This window comes from Megalobrama amblycephala, linkage group LG7 (assembly GCF_018812025.1).
Source record: "Megalobrama amblycephala isolate DHTTF-2021 linkage group LG7, ASM1881202v1, whole genome shotgun sequence".
In the NCBI taxonomy this organism is placed as follows: Eukaryota; Metazoa; Chordata; class Actinopteri; order Cypriniformes; family Xenocyprididae; genus Megalobrama; species Megalobrama amblycephala.
The window spans coordinates 4,710,518-4,730,090 of NC_063050.1; the positions used below are offsets into that span (position 1 = coordinate 4,710,518).

Genomic DNA, 19,573 nt, shown 5'->3' on the forward strand with positions numbered 1-19,573 from the left:
AAAATGGATCTTTACAAAGTGTTCGTCATGCAGCATATCAGATCATGTAAGTATAGTATTCATTTGGATGTTTACATTTGATTCTGAATGAGTTTGATAGTGCTCCGTGGCTAAAGCTAACATTACACACTGTTGGAGAGATTTCTAAAGAATGAAGTTGTGTTTATGAATTATACAGACTGCAAGTGTTTAATAATGAAAATAACGACGGCTCTTGTCTCTGTGAATACAGTAAGAAACGATGGTAACTTTAACCACATTTAACAGTACATTAGCAACATGCTAACGAAACATTTAGAAAGACAATTTACAAATATCACTAAAAATATCATAATATCATGGATTATGTCAGTTATTATTGCTCCATTTGCCATTTTTCACTATTGTTCTTGCTTGCTTACCTGCATAAAGTCTGTTGATTCAGCTGTGCAGATTCAGACGTTAATACTGGCTTATCTAATGCTTTGAACATGGACTGACATATGCAAAATTTGGGGGTGTACATATTAATGATCCCGACTGTTGTGTAACAGTCGGTGTTATGTTGAGATTCGCCTGTTCTTCAGAGGTCTTTTGCACAAATCAAATTTACATAAGAAGGAGGAAACAATGGTGTTTGAGACTCACTGTATGTCATTTCCATGTACAGAACTCTAATTATTTAACTATGCCAAGATAAATTCAATTTTCAATTCTAGGGCACCTTTAAAAAATATATTATTCCAATTATAAATAAATAAATAAATGTTTCAGTGGCTGACATCAGATCAATTATTATTTGCAGTAGAAATTTATTTGAATGAAAAAGATCTCAAAGAAACATGGCTGAAACATTTGAAATAAAATAATTATTTACAACTGACAAAAGAACCATTTAATTATTTCTTTTGGTTTAATAAGTCAAATTAGGTTAAATGAACATGAGCTGTGGTATTGGAAACTTAAAAAAACAAGTTCACTCAACTTTCATAAAGTTATTAAACTAAACTTTACAAGTTCAAATCACTATATTTGTCAAGTTGAAAGTACTTAAAATTCTAAGTAAATTCAACTTAACTGAGTCAATGTAAAAAGATAACTCAAAAAGCTACTGTTTTTTTACAGTGTACAACTACTACTACTACTACTACTACTACTAATATTAATAATAAAAATACAATAATTATTAAGACTGCTTTTTAAAGGAATAATCACACAAGTTTTCATCCAGCAAAGCTAAAAACCTGCACTGTAAAAACATCTAAAAATTAATTCACTCAACTCAAATCTTTATGTAGAATATTAAATGTGTTCAACTTGCTAAACTGAATGATGTTTGAACTTATAAGTTTATACAGTGTTAAAGTTTAGTTGGATTAACTTTTTGAAAGTAAGGTAAACTTACTTTTTTACGTTTACAGTACAAATGTTCCCTGTAAAAATGTTTTTTGTTCACTGTTCAACTTAACTTTTTGAGGTACTAATTTCCACTGACTAATGTGTGAAACAGGGGGCATGAGAGTCAAAGGTGTTTATAGAGGGGGTTTTGGGTATCTTTTTATCACTCCATAATTCAGAAAATACTGTAAACAGCCAGAACAAAAGAAAAAAAAAATCTGTAAGAACCTATAATGGGAATAAAAATTTAACGTTTGGTAAATGTAAGTGCTACTGAAGTGGAAGATATATGGCTCAGTGCAGGAGAAAAAAAAATTGAAATCTACTGACACAAATAAAGTGCTATAAAAGAAAAACTTATAAATATATTTTGGATGTTTTCTTTAGTGTGAAAAAACACTTTATGAAAAGTCAAAAAGCCCAAAATCTCACAATTGACAGGTGCATGAAAAAACTGTCAAAGTTTGATAAAGTCAAAGGTGATAAAGAGGATCTTTTCGTCGACTGAGAAACCAAAGACTGTTACTGAGTTTTTGAAATGAGAGCATGCGTAAGAACAACCCCCCCTCCTTTCAAGGGAACGCCTCCCAAAACTCATGCACGAGTATTGTAACACGAGTGTTTACCACCGACATTCGCTGTATCTTGTTAGTGGATTCATTATGTCGGAGTCACCGCAGGTAACTCATAATCTGCAGTTGTTACTCCTGTCTCCGGACAAAAACATTGCATGCGGCGCCTGTGGAGTGGGAAAAGTTACTGGAGCGCGCAGCCGCGCTCGTCTCTCACAAGGAACGTCATGGCAGTGATTGACAAGCCAGAGAGCCAATCCGCGCACGTCTCTCACAAGGAATGTCACGGCAGTGATTGACAAGCCAGAGGGCCAATTGTTTACGCAATGATCGCGTAAACGATTGGCTGATGTTTTTAAGGCCCTACCTTGTGCACAGATGATGTATATTAATATTATTCCTTTCAGTGCACCTAATAAATAGTCTTTTGTCAGTTAGTAAAGACAGTTTCAAGTAATATTGCAAAAATGTATAAAACAAAACATCCTCTTTAGCACCTTTAACATTAATTTTTCCTCTCCATATAGATGCAAACACAAATGAAAAGCACCTGTTGTGTCTATGGCAAGCAGGCCCTACAGGAAGCTCCTAAGAGCATAGAGGAAGGAGCTCCTATAAAGGCAGCAGCAAAAGAGGTTTGGCCAAAGATCCTTAGGCGGCACATCAAGAAGGAGGTTGTGCAGCCTGCTGTACTGCCCTTAAGAATTATTATGTTAAGCAAAGATGAAAAGTCTATGGAAGTTAATGTTTTTAATGCTGCTGCGACTGGGGAAATGCGACCTCAGTTTTGGTGGAAAATGTTCCAGTGATGATTAGGGAGTTCCAGTTAAGTAGGGTTGGGAACCGAGAACTGTTTCTTTTCCGGAACCGGTAGTGTTTTTTTAAAAGAACCGGAACCGTGCATGATTTCTAAGTTTCAGTTCCGAAAACGGTTCTAGTGTGATGGGTGGGCAAAGTGCAGGGAGCGTATCCTTTAATAAAGACATCTCACATCATCAATATTATAGCAATGAATGCACTGAAAATCCCTCATACTACTCATATACTCAGATATCAATGTAGAGAGAGAGCGAGAGAGAGAGAGAGAGAGAGAGAGAGAGAGGGGTGCACAAAGCTGCACGATTAATCTTTAAAAGATCGCATTCTCGATTTCATCACTCACATGATCTAATTCCTAAATGACAACGATGCACCCGTGTATATTAAACCTGTGACAAAAATAAAATCGTGACATTCAAATCCGTGTTCACGCTGCCGTTGATCTGAAGAGAGTTGTCATGTATACAACTGCTGATGCCCAGTGTTAAATTAACACCCAAAGTGTACATATGAGTCCATCTTACCGGGTGTTAAAAAGTAACACTGAAGCAGTGTTAAAGTTAATGAGATAATTGATTGATTATTGAGTGGTGATTGACAATTAGTGGAGACACCTGATGTTAATAAGCAGAATCATTGAAGGAAAGAGAGAAAAAAGGTGTTAATTAATGTTTTATGGAATGTTTCATTTCAAGTCACCATGAAAGAGGTCAGCGTTTGCTTTAGTTGGGCTCTTGACTCTTTACCTTTTATTATGGATGAGTTTTGATTGGTGGCTCCCATCATGCACTGCAACATGAAGCACTTTGTTTGATTGTCACCATTGTTGAGGGTCATATGCTGATTCTTGATGTCTGTGTGTGTTTCAAAAAAACCCTTCAGATTATAAAAGCTCTGCTGGATCTCAAGCGGTAACAGAGATTTACTATAAAGAAATAATATAACATCTATATCACCAGTTAATACTGGATGTCACCAATGAATCTGGCCATTTCTCAATGAGAAAACACAACCATTATGACTGTGCTTCCCAAAGCATTGTAAACCTAAATTGATCAACTTTGGCTCACTGCACTTTTGGGAAACACAGCTCAAATATGGGAGCGTTTAGCGGAAGTTCTACCCGGAAGACTCTAATGCACGTCATTGCTCATTATCTAACCAATTACCACACGTCACTGAGTATATAAGTTCCGGTCCCACCTACTATTATGTTCGCAGATACCTACGTCGGCATTAACGTGTTCGCGTCTCATCCGCTAACTACAATGACACAAAAATCAATTGTTGATTTTGATCTTACAGACTCAGAAGAAGATGTAGTTGAGCCCTCTCCAACGGCTGTACGGCGCAGCTCTCGTATCCAGAGTCGCGACTATCCGTGGGTTCAGTGGCTGTCGGAAAGAATTATTAGCTCACTAGAGGCCCAAGGCATTCCTCTCACCAGCAACCTGTCGAGAGATGATCTGATTCTTTTGGCTTCTAATACCCTGGGCAGCTCTTCAGCTACACCTGCGGATCCCCTTCCGACATCTCCAACACCGTCTGCTCAGCCCAAGCTAGCTGGTAAGAAACGTACAGCCAAGTCGGCGTCTCCCTGAGCTGCTAAAAGACCCAAATCTTCTGCGGCTATTCCATCGTCTCCTCCTCACAAATCGATAGATCCTAACAGCCAACTTATCCAGGCCATCCATGGCCTTTCAGAGACTGTTAAAAGCCTAGATTCCAGGTTAAAAAATGTAGAAAGCGCATCTGCTTTATGCGCTCCTGGCTGTCCTCCCGGCGCCTCCTCGGCCGGTATTTCACTGTTCGATCCACGCGAATTCCAAGCTGTTCCTTCCACATCTTTCGCTACGACTACAGTGGCTCTTCCTTCGGCTCAGATACAAGGATTAGGACCATCTATGTCTACGCAGTTCAACCTCTCTACTGCTGTGCCAGCGCAAACTTTCGGTAGGCGCTTCATTGCACTGGCAGCGGTTTCAGTATCTCCTCTGCTACGTTCAAACATTATCCAAGGTAAGGACATTAATTTGCTACCTTGCTGCTTCCCTCACACGCGGCCGATCGCAAAATGGTGGACTGCGGCGACGTGGCAGTTTTCTTAAAGTCATCCGATCCCAGATTACAAAACAATCTCTCATTCGCTGAATTCGTCATTGCCTTCGGCATTTATAGAGACGTCCTCTGCCAAGCTTTTCCCGATCGCCGGGAAGAATTCGATCTCTACCTAGCCATGATGGCAGATCTGAATCAAAGATATGAAGGAACCTTATTCTACGAATACCACAGATCTTTCTCTGCAAAATCAGCTTCCTTCATCACGCTTTCCAACACGAGGCTAGACTGGTCTATTACTGACACAGAACTGTTGATTCGTCACTTTGGTGGCCAAAAAACTCTGACATGTTCAGTATGCAGCTCACATGGACACGCTGCATCCTTCTGTCCTAAGGTTCTCGTTAGTAACGCCACGAGTGCTGTCCGCGGTGCTGAAACAGTAAGCGCTAATGTTGATGTTAAAGGTCGCCCTATTGAAATTTTCAATGGCATTCCTCTCTGTAATAATTTTAATGAAGCTGTCTGTACATTTTCTAAATGTAAATTTTCACACGTTTGTAGCATCTACAAGGATCCACACCCAAAATACGTCTGTCCAAGACGTCTGAGAGCTACGAACCAAAAGAAACCCATTCCTCAGAAACGATTCTGAAAGGACATCCTTCTACTCCTATTGACATTCAAATTCTCTCCGATCTTCTCTCTTCTCATCCCGATTCCCTATTCGTAGATTATTTAATCACTGGGCTTTCCCAAGGGTTTCGGGTAGGCAGCCTTTCTCCTCTTTCCACCTCATATGTTGCAAAAAACTTGCAATCGGCATTATCCGAACCAGACGTGGTTTCTGTTTTGCTCGAGAAAGAAGTCAATAAAGGATACGTTATTGGACCATTCTCTTCTCCTCCTTTTTCTCCCTTTCGCGTAAATTCCCTGGGCGTTGCTACTTGTAAATACTCCGGGAAAAAGCGTTTAATATTTGATATGTCTTCGCCTCAATCTAATACAATTGCAAGCGTCAACGAATGCATCCCTTCAGAACCATTTTCTCTCTACTACGCTTCAGTTGATAATGCCATTCAACTAATTAAGCTCGCAGGCCACGGCGCCTGGCTCGCCAAGGCTGATATCATGGATGCCTTTAAAATCATACCTATTCACCCATCAGATTGGCCCCTCTTTGGCGTCAAATGGGATTCAAAATTTTATTTCGCTGTCAGGCTCACTTTTGGGTGTAAGAGCAGTCCGCATATCTTCAATTGCATTTCAGAAGCTCTATGTTGGATTCTTTTGAACGTGTGCAAGCTTCCATTTGTCTTGCATTTGCTCGATGATTTTCTACTGATCGATTTCCCGTCTCATCAAACATCTATTTTAGAAACACTAAAACAGATCTTCACCAACGTTGGTGTTCCTCTTTCCAAAGAGAAAACTCTAGGTCCATCAACCTCTCTGGAGTTTCTCGGCATTTTACTGGATTCAGTCAAGATGCAAGCTTCTCTGCCTGACGAGAAACTTATCAGAATTCGAGAATTCACTCAATCTTTTATCTCTTCGCGTTCCATCTCTAAACGTGACATGCTCTCTCTCCTCGGGCACTTTAACTTTGCTATGAGCATTATTCCGCAAGGGAGAGCATTTATTTCCCGTCTGCTTATTCTAGCTTGCCACTTCTACCCTTAAAGCTTACACCCATGCTTGGTCCTCGTTTATCATGTTTTGCTGTGCGTATAAGATTTGTCTATTTCCGATTTTAGTTCCTACAGTTTGCGCCTTTCTAGTTCACCACTTTCATTCACGCAACTTGAAGATCCCTACTATACGTAAACTGCTCGCTGGTATCCAATTTCATGCCAGACTTCACGATCCTGTTTTTCCCAGTTTTTTTCTCATTTCCTTCTATACGGCTATTACTGAAAGGTTTCACGAAAGCAGCGCATAGAATTCCCGACTAACGCCTCCCTATCACTATGCCTATATTAGAAAGGTTAGTCGATTACCTGCGTCATGGCGCATTCTCCGCTTATATTAACCTTCTCTTAGAAGCCGTGTTTCTTACAGCTTTTTATGGTTTTTTGCGCCCAGGTGAATTCACTACAGAATCCAATAAATTTGATCCTACTCGAGACTTAACGTTCTCTGATTTAAGCTTTTCACCCAATTACTATTCCATTTTACTGAAGCATTCGAAGACTGACGTCTTAAGCTCCGGTCTAACTGTAACCATATCAAGGATTAACAATAATTACTGCCCCTTCAAATCAATGGTTCGTTATCTCAAAGCTCGTCCCTGCACTTCGTACAATTCTGCACTTTTTATACTTCCCAATGGGTCTCCTATATCAAGAGACTGGTTTAGAACCCATCTAGCGACTGTTCTACAGAATTGCAAGCTACCAACTCATCTGTATACCGGACATTCATTTAGGATCGGCGCGGCTACTACGGCAGCCGAACGAGGGATTCCTCCATCCTCAATCAAACTCCTGGGCAGATGGTCTTCTTCAGCATATGAATCCTACATAAGATGTGATGCTCAAACCATCAGAAATGCTCAGCAAGCTCTCTCAAGTAAAATCAAAGGTACGTTCCTTAGACAAACTACTGGTGGTGGTGTTTTCATATGATTCAATATCACTCGCTATGATTTCCATATACTCACTCATGATCAAACCACTAAATCTTTGGAACATGGTCCACATACACAGTCTCTAGTGTCTCAGACTAGCATGCCTAATTCTGATCATCAACATCAAAACACATTTACATTACCGATGTACAATTATGATGAATGTAGGATTGACAAGTTATTTCTTAAAGAATCAGGTAAGGTTACAGCATTTCTAAAATCCTATAATTAAATCAACTATGGTAAGTATACTGTCAAGACATACTCTTAATGGTGGCAGTTCTATCTTACTATCTGCATCTATATCGCTTTTCAGGGCATCTACTCTGTCTTCTCCTCACTTTTGCTTATCGTGGCTATCATACACGACCTACGCGGCTCGTTGACACGCTGGCCTCTCGGGCTTCTCCTACTGTATTCTATGTTTTTGTTTACAATTTAAAGCCTATGTGGCCTTTCATGCTCGGCCTAACGTGGCAAGGTTACGGCCTATGCGGCTTTTATGCTCGGCCTAACGTGGCAAGGTTTCGGCCTACGCGGCTTCATGCTCGGCCTAACGTGGCAAGGTTACGGCCTGCACGGCCTTTCATGCTCGGCCTAACATGGTAAGGTTACGGCCTACTCTGAATCTTCACTTCACTAGAGCTTAGGCATAATGATTTTCTCTTTAATGATTCAACATTATCAATGTCTGTGCATTCATCATCTCTTTCTCTTTGGTAATATTTAGGAACGCCATCAACAGAATCCTCCAACTGGTGCGTATTTCCTTTCATACACAGTTCTTTTGGGGTAGGCTCCGCCCCTGCCTTCATCTAAAGGCAGGACCAGCTAACGACTGCTACCCTCCGGATTGTGCATATGGACGGGGCCTACGCCAAAGAACTTAATCATTCATCATTGATTATTCATTCATACTGTCTAATAAATCTCATTCATCGTATTTCTTTGCTTCCCGAGTCTTTCTGGTAGAAATGGGAGCGTTTAGCGGAATTTCTACCCGGAAGACTCTAATGCACGTCATTGCTCATTATCTAACCAATTACCACACGTCACTGAGTATATAAGTTCCGGTCCCACCTACTATTATGTTCGCAGATACCTACGTCGGCATTCACCACCTCCTCATCACCTCCTCCCCACCACCACCACCAGGTCGGTCCCGGTCCATACATCGGGGGTAGGCTCCGCCCCTGCCTTCATCTAAAGGCAGGACCAGCTAACGACTGCTACCCTCCGGATTGTGCATATGGACGGGGCCTACGGCAAAGAACTTAATCATTCATCATTGATTATTCATTCATACTGTCTAATAAATCTCATTCATTGTATTTCTTTGCTTCCCGAGTCTTTCTGGTAGAACATAGTTTCTCTGGCCATAACAAATGTGCTCTACAAACACAAAGTTGGAGCAGCCAGAGATAAATTAATGTTAATAAACAAAGGAAATGCTTTTCACCATCATGGTGACTTCAAACTAAACTCTCATTAAAACATTAACATCTAAACATCTGTTCATTCTCAATAAGACCTTTTGTTGATGGATGACAGAAATCAAATCAAACTGGTTATGGCATGTATGTCAGGGATGCTGATTCTGTACACGTTTTTAAAATGCAACTTAAGACATACTTGTTTTCCATGGCATATCCCTCTTGTTGAAATATTTTTTATTATTACTGTTAATGTGTGTATTGCTATTATTAAAATTGTATTTATTTCTTTTTACACCTAGATGTTGTAAAGCACAATGGTCAACGTGTTGTTTGAATAGTGCTATACAAATAAAGCTGACATTGACAACTCTATAACCGTCAAGGGTCAAGAGCTCAACTAAAGCAAACACTGATCTCCTTGATGGTGACCTCAAACTAAACATCTAAAGTTCTGTTAATTCTCAGTAAGAGCTTCTGTAGATGTGTGACAGAAATAAAGTCAGTCTGGTTAGTAATAAGTGAAGCTGGTAATGCTGTTTGTGGAGTTGTTGAATCAGATCTTCAGAGATTTAATGTCTTTTATCTTCAGTTCATCTAAGGCTGTGGCTGAAGAAAGTTGTAGTTTGTGTTCTTATTTCTCTTTCTTTCAGTGTTTGTTCACAGCAGGTGTTTGAATGATTGAAAGAATGTTTCAGGAACATCACACTAACCTTTAAATAACATTCTACTAACATTAAGGAAACTGAACATTTTTATGTTCTTGGAATGTTACAAATCAACATTCCTACAATGTTGAATTTTAGATCAAAATTAAGTTGAAAGAACGTTTGAGGAACATTATACCTTATAAAAACGTTTCTATAACGTCAAGAAAACTGGACGTTTTTAATGTTCCCAGAACCAACACTGAATATTTAGAGAACGTTCTTATAACAAAATTCTGTTAGCTGGGATGTTTCCTATTCCAGATTTCTTATATACCTTGCATTGTATACTAAGAAAGTTTTTGTCTCTGTGCTTTAATTCTTCTATTGTAAATCAGTTTGGACAAAAGCAACTGCTAAATGCATAAATGTAAATGTAAAATGTAAATATGACTTACAGTGCTCTCCTGGTGTTTCTGATCACTGGCAGCATTTTCATCACTGCTTCATCAGATTTTCTGTACTTCTTCAGTTCAAACTTCTCTTGAGGCTCTTCTGACATCAGCAGCTTAAACACCAGAGCTGACCATTGAGCAGAGGAAAGAGGCTGCGTTGAAAGATTCCACATTCTCAGATTCTCCTCCACAAAGTCATCTTTCAGGTCACTCAGACAGTGGAAGAGGTAAATGGTCCTCTCGTTTGATTTTTCTGTCTGTATTTTCTTTTTGATATAGTCAATAGTATCTTTGACATTCTCTGTTTTCAGATCTAGTGCTGGCAGAAGTTTCTTCAGGTCACTCTGATTGGACTCCAGTGAGAGACCTAAGAGGAACTGAAGGAAAAGATCCAGATGCCCATTCTTGCTCTGTAAAGCCTTTTCAACTGCAGACGCATGAAGGTCAAATAATGATATTTTTGTGGGTATTAACTGAAAAATTGGATTTTCTCCAAGACATTTGTATTCGAAAAACACATAGAGAGCAGCGAGGAACTCCTGTACGCTGTGATGTATGAAGCTGTAAACGTTTCTTTTCTCTTCTGTCTGAAAGGTCTGAGTGCATAACCCAGAGTACACTGACCCTTCACTGACATCTAGTCCACACTCCTCAAGATCTTCTTTGTAGAAAATCAGATTACCTTTCTCCAGCTGTTGAAAGGCCAGCTTTCCAAGCTTCAGAAGAATCTGATCAAAAGACTTGGCTTTGGGTTTAGGTGCAGGACCATCACAGTATTTTTCTGCCATCTGTTGCTGCTGAAAAAGTAAAAGGTTTGTGTACATCCCTGTGAGAGTTGTTGGTGTTTTGTCATTGCTCTCTTGAATCAGTAGAGGCTGAAGAACAGTGAGAGAGATCTGGCAGAAGACGGGGAAGTGGCACATGATGTACCAGCTCTTGGATTTCTTGATGTGACGGATGATGTTTCCAGCAACCTCAGGACTGCTGTTTTTAAGGAAGTATTGCTCTTTTTGCCCATTGTTGAATCCTCGCACCTCTGTCACCTGATCAATGTGATCTCGGGGTATCAGACTGGCGGCTGCAGGTCTGGATGTGATCCAGATGAGAGCAGAAGGAACCAGATTTCTCTCGATCAGGTTTGTAACTATCTTACTCACTGTTGTTTTTTCATGTACATCTCTTAATCTGTCATCATTTTTAAAGTTCAAAGGGAAGCGACATTCATCCAGCCCATCAAAGATGAACATGACCTTACCATCACCTTCAGGAAAAGAGGGCAGTTCTTTAGGATCACTAAAGAAGTATTTGTGAAGCAGATCAATGAGACTGCAGTTATTTTTGATCAAATTTAGCTGACGGAATGAAAAAGGAAAAATTAAGGCAATGTCTTGATTTTCTTTTCCTTCAGCCCAGTCAAGGATGAATTTATAGACAGAGATTGTTTTTCCCACCCCTGCGATGCCCATCGTCAGCACTTTTCTGTTTGGTCGATCCTTATGGACTTTAAAAATGTTGTTGAACTGGATCGGTGTGTCCTTGGCATCAACTTGATCAAATGTGATCTGTGTCTTGTCCTCACTCACTATTCCTCCAGTCTCATTCTCCACCACATATAGATCAGTGTAAATATCATTCAGGTTTTTCTGATCACCCGTCTTATCAACAAATTTTTGCTCGCACTCCTGTTTTAATTTGACCTTCAGTCTGAGGCTGATTTCTCTGAAATCAACTTTACGGTCCTCTGCAGTTGAGCCTTTGAGAAAGAGGAAAAGATGGCAAAGAGTAAGCAAACCATTTTGGTATAAACCTCCCTAGCCAGCACAGCCATGTGGGGCCCAGTTTGGTGTCAACTGGTCTGTCTAACTGGGGCTCAGCCAGTTTTGTCCACAGTTTCCATGAAAGCCCCACATGGTTTAGCCCAGATGAAATGAACACTGCTCAGTGTGCACACTACAGGCTGTTAAATGTAACACTAAATCTGTGTTGGAGTTAATGAGATAATTAGGTGATAACGAGCAGAATCACCGAAGGACAGAGGAACAACAAGAACTACATCTTTCTTCAGCCACAGCCTTCGATGAAATCAACTGAAGATAAAAGACACTGAATCTCTGAAGATCTGATTAAACATCTCCACAAACAGCATTACCAGCTTCACTTATTACTGACTTTATTTCTGACAAACATCTACAGAAGCTCGTATTCGGAATTACCAGAGGTTTAGATGTTGATGATTTGTTGGTAATAATAGTTTTGTTTAATGTCACCATTATCGAGGTCAGTGTTTGCTTTAGTTGTGAAGTTTTTGACTTTTTTAGTGTTAGTTTTTCTCTGGCTGCTGTAGCTGTTTGTAATGGAAAGAAAGACAAGAGACAATGTGATCAGCTGCTTGATGATAAGAATATGATCATCATGTAGTGGCTTAATTCACTGATTTAATTGATGAGCTTTTTATGAACAAAATGTCATTAACTTTGTGCTGGAATTCTAGAATTTAAAAAACAATAATCAGAGAATGTGAAAAACACATTATTCATTAAACACTTTAAACCTCCTGCAAGATTTACTCACACACAGACACTCAACAATGGTGACATGCTTCATGCTACAATGCATTCTGGGTGCCTCATACAAACTCATCCTTAGCTCCCAGAATGCATTGCAGCATGAAGCATGTCACCATTGTTGAGATTCATACGCTGATTTTTGTTGATCATATTGATCATATTCTTATCATCAAGCATCTGATCACATTGTTTCTTGTCTTTCTTTCCATTACAAACAGCTACAGCAGCCAGAGAAAAACTAACACTAAAAAAAGTCAAGAGTAAAACTGCACAACAAAAGCAAGCACTGACCTCGATAATGGTGACATCAAACAAAACTATTATTACCAACAAATCATCAACATCTAAACTTCTGTTAATTCTCAGTAAGATCTTCTGTAGACGTGTGACAGAAATAAAGTCAGTCTGGTTAGTAATAAGTGAAGCTGGTAATGCTGTTTGTGGAGTTGTTTAATCAGATTTTCAGTGATTTAATGTCTTTTATCTTCAGTTGATTTCATCGAAGGCTGTGGCTGAAGTTGTAGTTCTTGTTGTTCCTCTGTCCTTCAGTGATTCTGCTCGTTATCACCTAATTATCTCATTAACTCCACAGCATGGTTCTAACAGCCTGTAGTGTGCACTCTGAGCAGTGTTAACCCAGATGAAATGAACACATGTGGGGACTTAATGGGAACTGCAGACAAAACTGTCTGGGCCCCAGATAGACAGACCAGGTGACACCCATCTGGGCCCCACATGGCTGTGCTGGGAAGCACAGACTCTACATTTGTTAAGTTTTTGTTAAAGCAGGGGTTCTCAAACCTGTCCTGAAAGACTCACATTCTGCATATCTCCTTTATCTGACACACCCAATTCAGGTCTTGCAGTCTCTATTAATGCGATGAGGAGCTGAATCAGGTGTGTTAGATGAGAGACACATAAAATGTGCAGCACTGGGGAACTTTCTGCAAACCCCTGCTTTAAATCAACAAACATTCAGCTAAAAGTCAGTTATGTAAATGTAACATTATACTATACCTTCACTGATCCTTGTTGGTGTATTGTGTACTGCACCGTTTGAGCTGTAGCTGAAGATTATTGGGCCTGTGAAAATGTTTCTGAAGAGTATAGGAGCATTTACAGTTGCACCTGTGTGGATCCTGATTGGCACTGAAATAGAGACAAAGGCACATATTTAAACTCTTACAGAGATATCATGACATTAGAGCTGTAATATTAATGGTAATTCTCTTCATCACCATCCTTGTATTTGTTCAGGAATATTGTTCTGGTTCATCTTCTGTAGTGTCTTCAATATAAATCAGACTACTACATGATCTGAGTTGAAGTTAAGTTTACTTTCTGTTTGCAGCAGTTACAGCAACAAACAAACACTACATGCATCCCACATGGGACATCTTCTTCAGCTAACTTTACAGGCAGGAACACAACACTTGTACTACAAAAACGACACTACTAGTGGTTACTTCAGAATACTACATCTCAGGGGCATAGGAGCGATTTTGAACCTGGGGGGGACAGTAAATGCCGGGGGGGGGGATTCCCCGGATTTATGTATATATATATATATATATATAAGCACTTAAATGCTCATTTCTAATGACTTTTGGGAACGGATTGCAGTGTTTCCCACAGGATTTTGTGAGACTTGGGTGGGTGGACATCGGTTCCTCTAGGGGGGTCCGGGGGCATGCCCCCCGGAGGAAAATTTTGTACATTTTAAATTTAAATGCATAAATCTGGTGTATTCTGAGAGCAAAATTACGTGACTAGATCAATAAAGAAATTTGTTCTCTTGTAAACAATTTTGTGCTCTAAAAGTAATTTATTTATTGGTGATGGTTGGGCACATTAGTCATGTATACAACATATAGTAGGCTAAATGATAGTTCATAAGTGGTCAAACATGTAGAGTACACATTTAAACCATTAAAAATATGTAGCAAAAGAGGTTACCTTTGTTGAATTAATTTATTAGTGGGAGCCTGTATCTTTGATTTGTTAACCAATCCAGAATGCACTAAACACAACATCTCATTATAGAGAAAAATAACAAATGAATAAAAATATATTCATAAGCTGACCAATAAATAAATAAGTAAACTAGACGAGTATATAATTCAGCAGCAAAAAAATATTCTAGCCTAAAAACTTTGCACAGTAATTTTATAAATCCAAATGTTAATAAAAAGTTTAAAATTACTATTTGTATTATGAAATTAGATTTATATGTAAATAATTATATGTATTTATATTAATGTAACATTAAAAGACGCTTATTTTAAATGTATTGTGCAGCTTTTTAATGGGGCAACAAGCTATAGATATGACATAATAGGCTATTAATAATCTTTCAGTGTGCAAAACCATGATAATATGAAACGCTTCAAAACAACAGCAAAATACCGCTAATGCGCATCCCGGGTGCAGAATGATGTGCTTGAAGCAATATCGAGTCAGAGCGCGCAGTTGTGCTGCGCATTGAAAAGTTCACGGTACAAAGAGAATCCCTGTGTACATCTGACTGTATCTAACAGTTTATTAATCATATGTTTCTTTCATTTTTAAATTCCCGTTATTGTGCGTGTGACACGAATTCATAGTCCTTGTGTTGTGCGATCTAACAGACATCCTGTAGCCAGTATGATGACATCGTTCAGAAACAGCAATAAACTCCAGCAAGATAAAGTCATTTTATGCAAATCCACAGCCCTTTATCTACATATCCAGCGCCGCCGCTCCCACCACGCGCATCACGCACTGTGCGTAGGGCACCAAGTGCTGAGGGGGCACCAAAAATAGCCTAATGAATTTTTTTTTAAAATGCCGGTATTATTTCATTAGCCTATAGAAATATCAGGCACATTTTAGCCATGTATATGTAACAAAAAAGGGGGAACAAGAAAGATATTTAATAATTGCTCTAGTCTAGTCTAGAAAGTAGACGGATGGTCCGTTACGGTTGTACGCGCGGGCGCCTGCCTGACGCAGTTTGACAGATTTGAGCATGGCTCCGAAACGACAGCAGGAGTCGGGTGCTGAGAAACGAAAGAAGAAGAAACTGCGAGATGATGCCCGTGCATCACTTTCAGGTAAGTCCATGTTTAATCATTCATATGGGAATTGTGCTGCATGTGCGTGCTGCTGCTAATCGTAATGCGCCTCAAACTTGCTGACGTTAATGTTAGCATTAGCAAACTATGTTATTATAACTTACAACTTCGGTGCAAGCTAAATTGAGATTTTACTGTTAAACATTACCTATTTTAAAAATAACTGACCTGACGCCAGCTAGCTGTTACTTTTTTTTTTTTTTTTTTCCTATCTTTCTTTAGATATTGAGCAGTAGTTTAAGGTTTATTTTGACGTGACGGTGCTTTATACTGTAACGAACGGGGGAAATGATGAAACTCACTTAACAGCTTAGTCTTCTTTTATTCAGGTGAGCACCTGTTTGGCCGATGCTCTTGCCTCACAGACATCGAACCAACTTAGGAACATTTTCCCCAGAACCCCGCCCACACAACACCACGCAGGCTCTACTTTCAAGAGAACCTCCCACCCCTTAAAGCCCCACACAAGCTGAACCATAACATAAGAAAAGAACATACATCACTTAGATTTATCTGAACAGAACATAAAACACTCTTTGGACTTGCTACAATACTTTCTCAGTAACGTTAACAGTTAGCAGTCAGTGCAGTGCACATGGTAGGCTAACAATTCCTGTTAAATATATATATATATATAAAATATAAAATGTCATTATGAATGACATAAAGCAAACATTACTGTTGATTTGTGTGCATTATTGCACCTCATTCTATTATGCTTTATATTAGATTAGATTTAGATTTACATTTATTTATTCATTTAGCAGATGCTTTTATCTAAAGCGACTTACAAATGAGAACAATAGAAGCAGTTAAACTAACAGTAGGACAACAATATGCAAGTGCTATGCCTATGACCCTTCTCAGTTTAATCTAAGATTTTACTATTTTACTCAGTTTAAGATTTTACTTTCTCTTTTTAGTGTTCTTAAGTTTTATACTGTGATGCTGCTATTATGTGTTATTGGTATTGAGTTATGTTTGGTAATAAAAAGTTAAACTGGCAAAAACAAACGTTTTTTTTTTTTTTTCTCGGGGTCGGGGTGGGGGACATCATAGAGGAATTATGCTTAGGGCACCAAAATGGCTAGCAGCGGCACTGTACATATCAAGTATTATAATGGGAATGTATCATATTGGAGAGTTTTACCGTGCTGACTGTCGCTACCGAACGCGACGCGCTGTTTGAGTGCTGATTGATACACAGCTGTAGCAGAGGGAAGACGAGTTTCTGACCGTGAACTTATCGATGTATATTTCTTCTGTCCCTCACATGAGGCTATGGAATGGCTTCAGATGACTTTGAATATAGTGCACGAAAACTTAATTGGTGCTAGTCTACTTATTTTGCTCTATGTCTCCCACGTTTGCCATACAAAAGAGCGCAATTTACGGTGCGTGTGTGTGTGTGTGTGTGTGTGTGTGTGTGTGTAACCGTAGCGACAAAACGACCAACTTTCGGAACCTGCACTTAAGCCTATAATTTCGTTTTTAAAAATTTAAAAGTTGCAGAATGGATTAATTTGGAGACTCTGAAATCGGCAGAGATAGGCAGGCAATGCAAAACAAAATCTGACATTGGGAAATAGTGAGGGGGACAAAACTTAGATTTTGAAATGTGGGGGGGACGTGTCTTCATCTTCATTCATGCTACATCTTCCTCAGGATGTTCAGTGTCTAGATGGCAATTTAATAATTAGCAAAAAAAGGGCTAATAACAATAAGACTGTAGACGGCCACTGAGTTAAAAGCAGGTGTTCATCACTACTGCTTGATTAATGATTTAATTATCTCATTAACTTTCTTATTGAATGCTCTTTGTGTTGACAACACCTCTGCCTAAAATGTTGAATTTTAAATCAAAATTTAGTTGAAAGAATGTTTGAGGAATATCAAACCTTAAAAAAAATTGGAGAACATTCTTATAACAAAATTCTGTTAGCTAGGATGAGATTAAGACCATGACTTGAATATGATTATTGGGTAAATATGTATTTCCGTGTACAGACAGTGATCATTATTTGCCCTCAGTCTGTTTTGAATCAGCTTTAAAAGTGGAAGAAGCCTTCACATTGATGAATGAAAGTGACAGCAGATTACACAAACACATCAGGCTGAGCAAAGAGGAATGTTTGAGTTTAACAATGACTTCGTTCTTCACATTGAAACCATCACAGCAGTAAACAGACACTCCTAACAATGAAAGAAAACAATTAAATTTAATTTTTAAATATTACCTTTTGTTTGTTTGTGTTTTTTCTCTAACTGTTCAGCCAGAAGGTTCTGGTTCATCTTCCTCAGGATCTTCACTGTGATCTTCACAGCTTCTTCTGATCCAAAACACGCCACCATCATGTCCACAGTGTCAAGGATATCTGCATTCTCCATTTTAGAAGTTGAAATGTATTCATGATTATTCTTCAAGTACCACTGAAAGCGCTTCAGCTCAGCTTTCCCCAGGTCCTCCAGTAAGACCACAAGGAGGTCTTTAACAGACGCCATTTTACTTCACTGATTCACTTCTGCAGGACAAAATAAAAAGATCTTTAGTATTTTTGTGATCAGATCGGGTCTCTTAGAGGCATCTCATTCAAACTCTTCTGTTAAACACTGTTACAAAGGTGTAAAGTCCAGGGGCCAGAAAGTAAAAGTCCTGCCATATCGTTATTCCACCCACTGAAGCAGTGTTAAAGTTAATGGGATAATTAAACCGAAATCAAGCAGAATCACCAAAGGAGAAAATCACAATTTTTAAGTCACCATGATGGAGATTAGGGGTGTAAGAAAATATTGATACACATGAATATCGTGATATTATGTTTGGCAATACTGTATCAATTCTCAAAAACACTGTATCGATATTTATATATTTACATGCAAGATTCGCGGCTTTGTGTTCAGTTCAAACCAAAGACTGTATAAAACCAACTGCTAGATGGCAGTGTTATCTCATAACGTAAACGTTTGAAGTCACCGTTATGGAGGAAATCGTTTGCTTTATTTGGGCTCCTAACCATTGACCTTTAGATTTTATATAATTTTTAAATTTTAATAATTTCTTACATTTATATAACGCTTTTCTGGGTACTCAAAGCGCTTTACATATTGAAGGGGGAATCTCCTCAACCACCACCAGTGTGCAGCATCACCTGGATGATGCAACGGCAGCCATATTGTGCCAGAACGCCCACCACACACCAGCTTATTGGTGGAGAGGAGACAGAGTGATGAAGCCAATCAGTGTATGGGGATGATTAGGAGGCCATGATGGACAGAGGTGGCCAGGATGTCGGGTTACACCCCTACGCTTTTTGAAGGACATCCTGGGATTTTTAACGACCACAGAGAGTCAGGACCTCGGTTTAACATCTCATCCGAAGGACGGTGCTTTTTGACAGTATAGTGTCCCCATCACTACACTGGGGCATTAGGACCCACACAGACCACAGGGTGAGCGCCCCCTGCTGGCCTCACTAACACCTCCAGCTACAACCTCGTTTTCCCAGGAGGTCTCCCATCCAGGTACTGACCAGACTCTCCAAAAAGACCGAAAAACATTCAATTTTAGTTCAATTTCATACAACAAGTCAATGCTGATGAGCTAGTGGTGACAAAAGCAGACAGTGGGGTTGGCTTCTGTGTCCAAAGTTGGCCTGACACACCAAACCAAAGCTCAACACCCGACGGCCAAGTAGCACGTCCGTTCTGCGCCTGCGTAAGATGAAATGCCTTTCCGTACCAGCAGGTGGCAGTAGCTGAACAGCCAATCAGAATGATCAGATGGCCCGATGGACCGACGAGCTCCGACGCTGATTCAACATGTCGAATCAGCCGGAAAAAAAAAGCAGACGAGGACCAACTTCAGCCGATGGTGCAAAACACACTGAGAAAACTTAGTCGGCC

The 19,573-nt window shown here is 39.4% G+C and overlaps 1 protein-coding gene across 3 annotated transcripts in view; it reads right to left on the reverse strand.

Annotated features, from left to right (window-relative positions):
* The window catches only part of LOC125271075 (NACHT, LRR and PYD domains-containing protein 12-like), a 39,682-nt gene that overhangs the window by 18,820 nt on the left and 1,289 nt on the right, over positions 1–19,573 (reverse strand). For all 3 annotated transcript variants that reach the window (XM_048195005.1, XM_048195006.1, XM_048195004.1), the window contains exons 2-4: positions 17,908–18,192; positions 13,575–13,706; positions 9,994–11,743 (exon numbers count right to left, since the gene is read on the reverse strand). In XM_048195005.1, coding sequence (XP_048050962.1) covers positions 9,994–11,743; positions 13,575–13,706; positions 17,908–18,172 — 2,147 coding nt within the window. In that variant the 5' untranslated portion in view covers positions 18,173–18,192. The remainder of the gene's footprint in view (positions 1–9,993; positions 11,744–13,574; positions 13,707–17,907; positions 18,193–19,573) is intronic.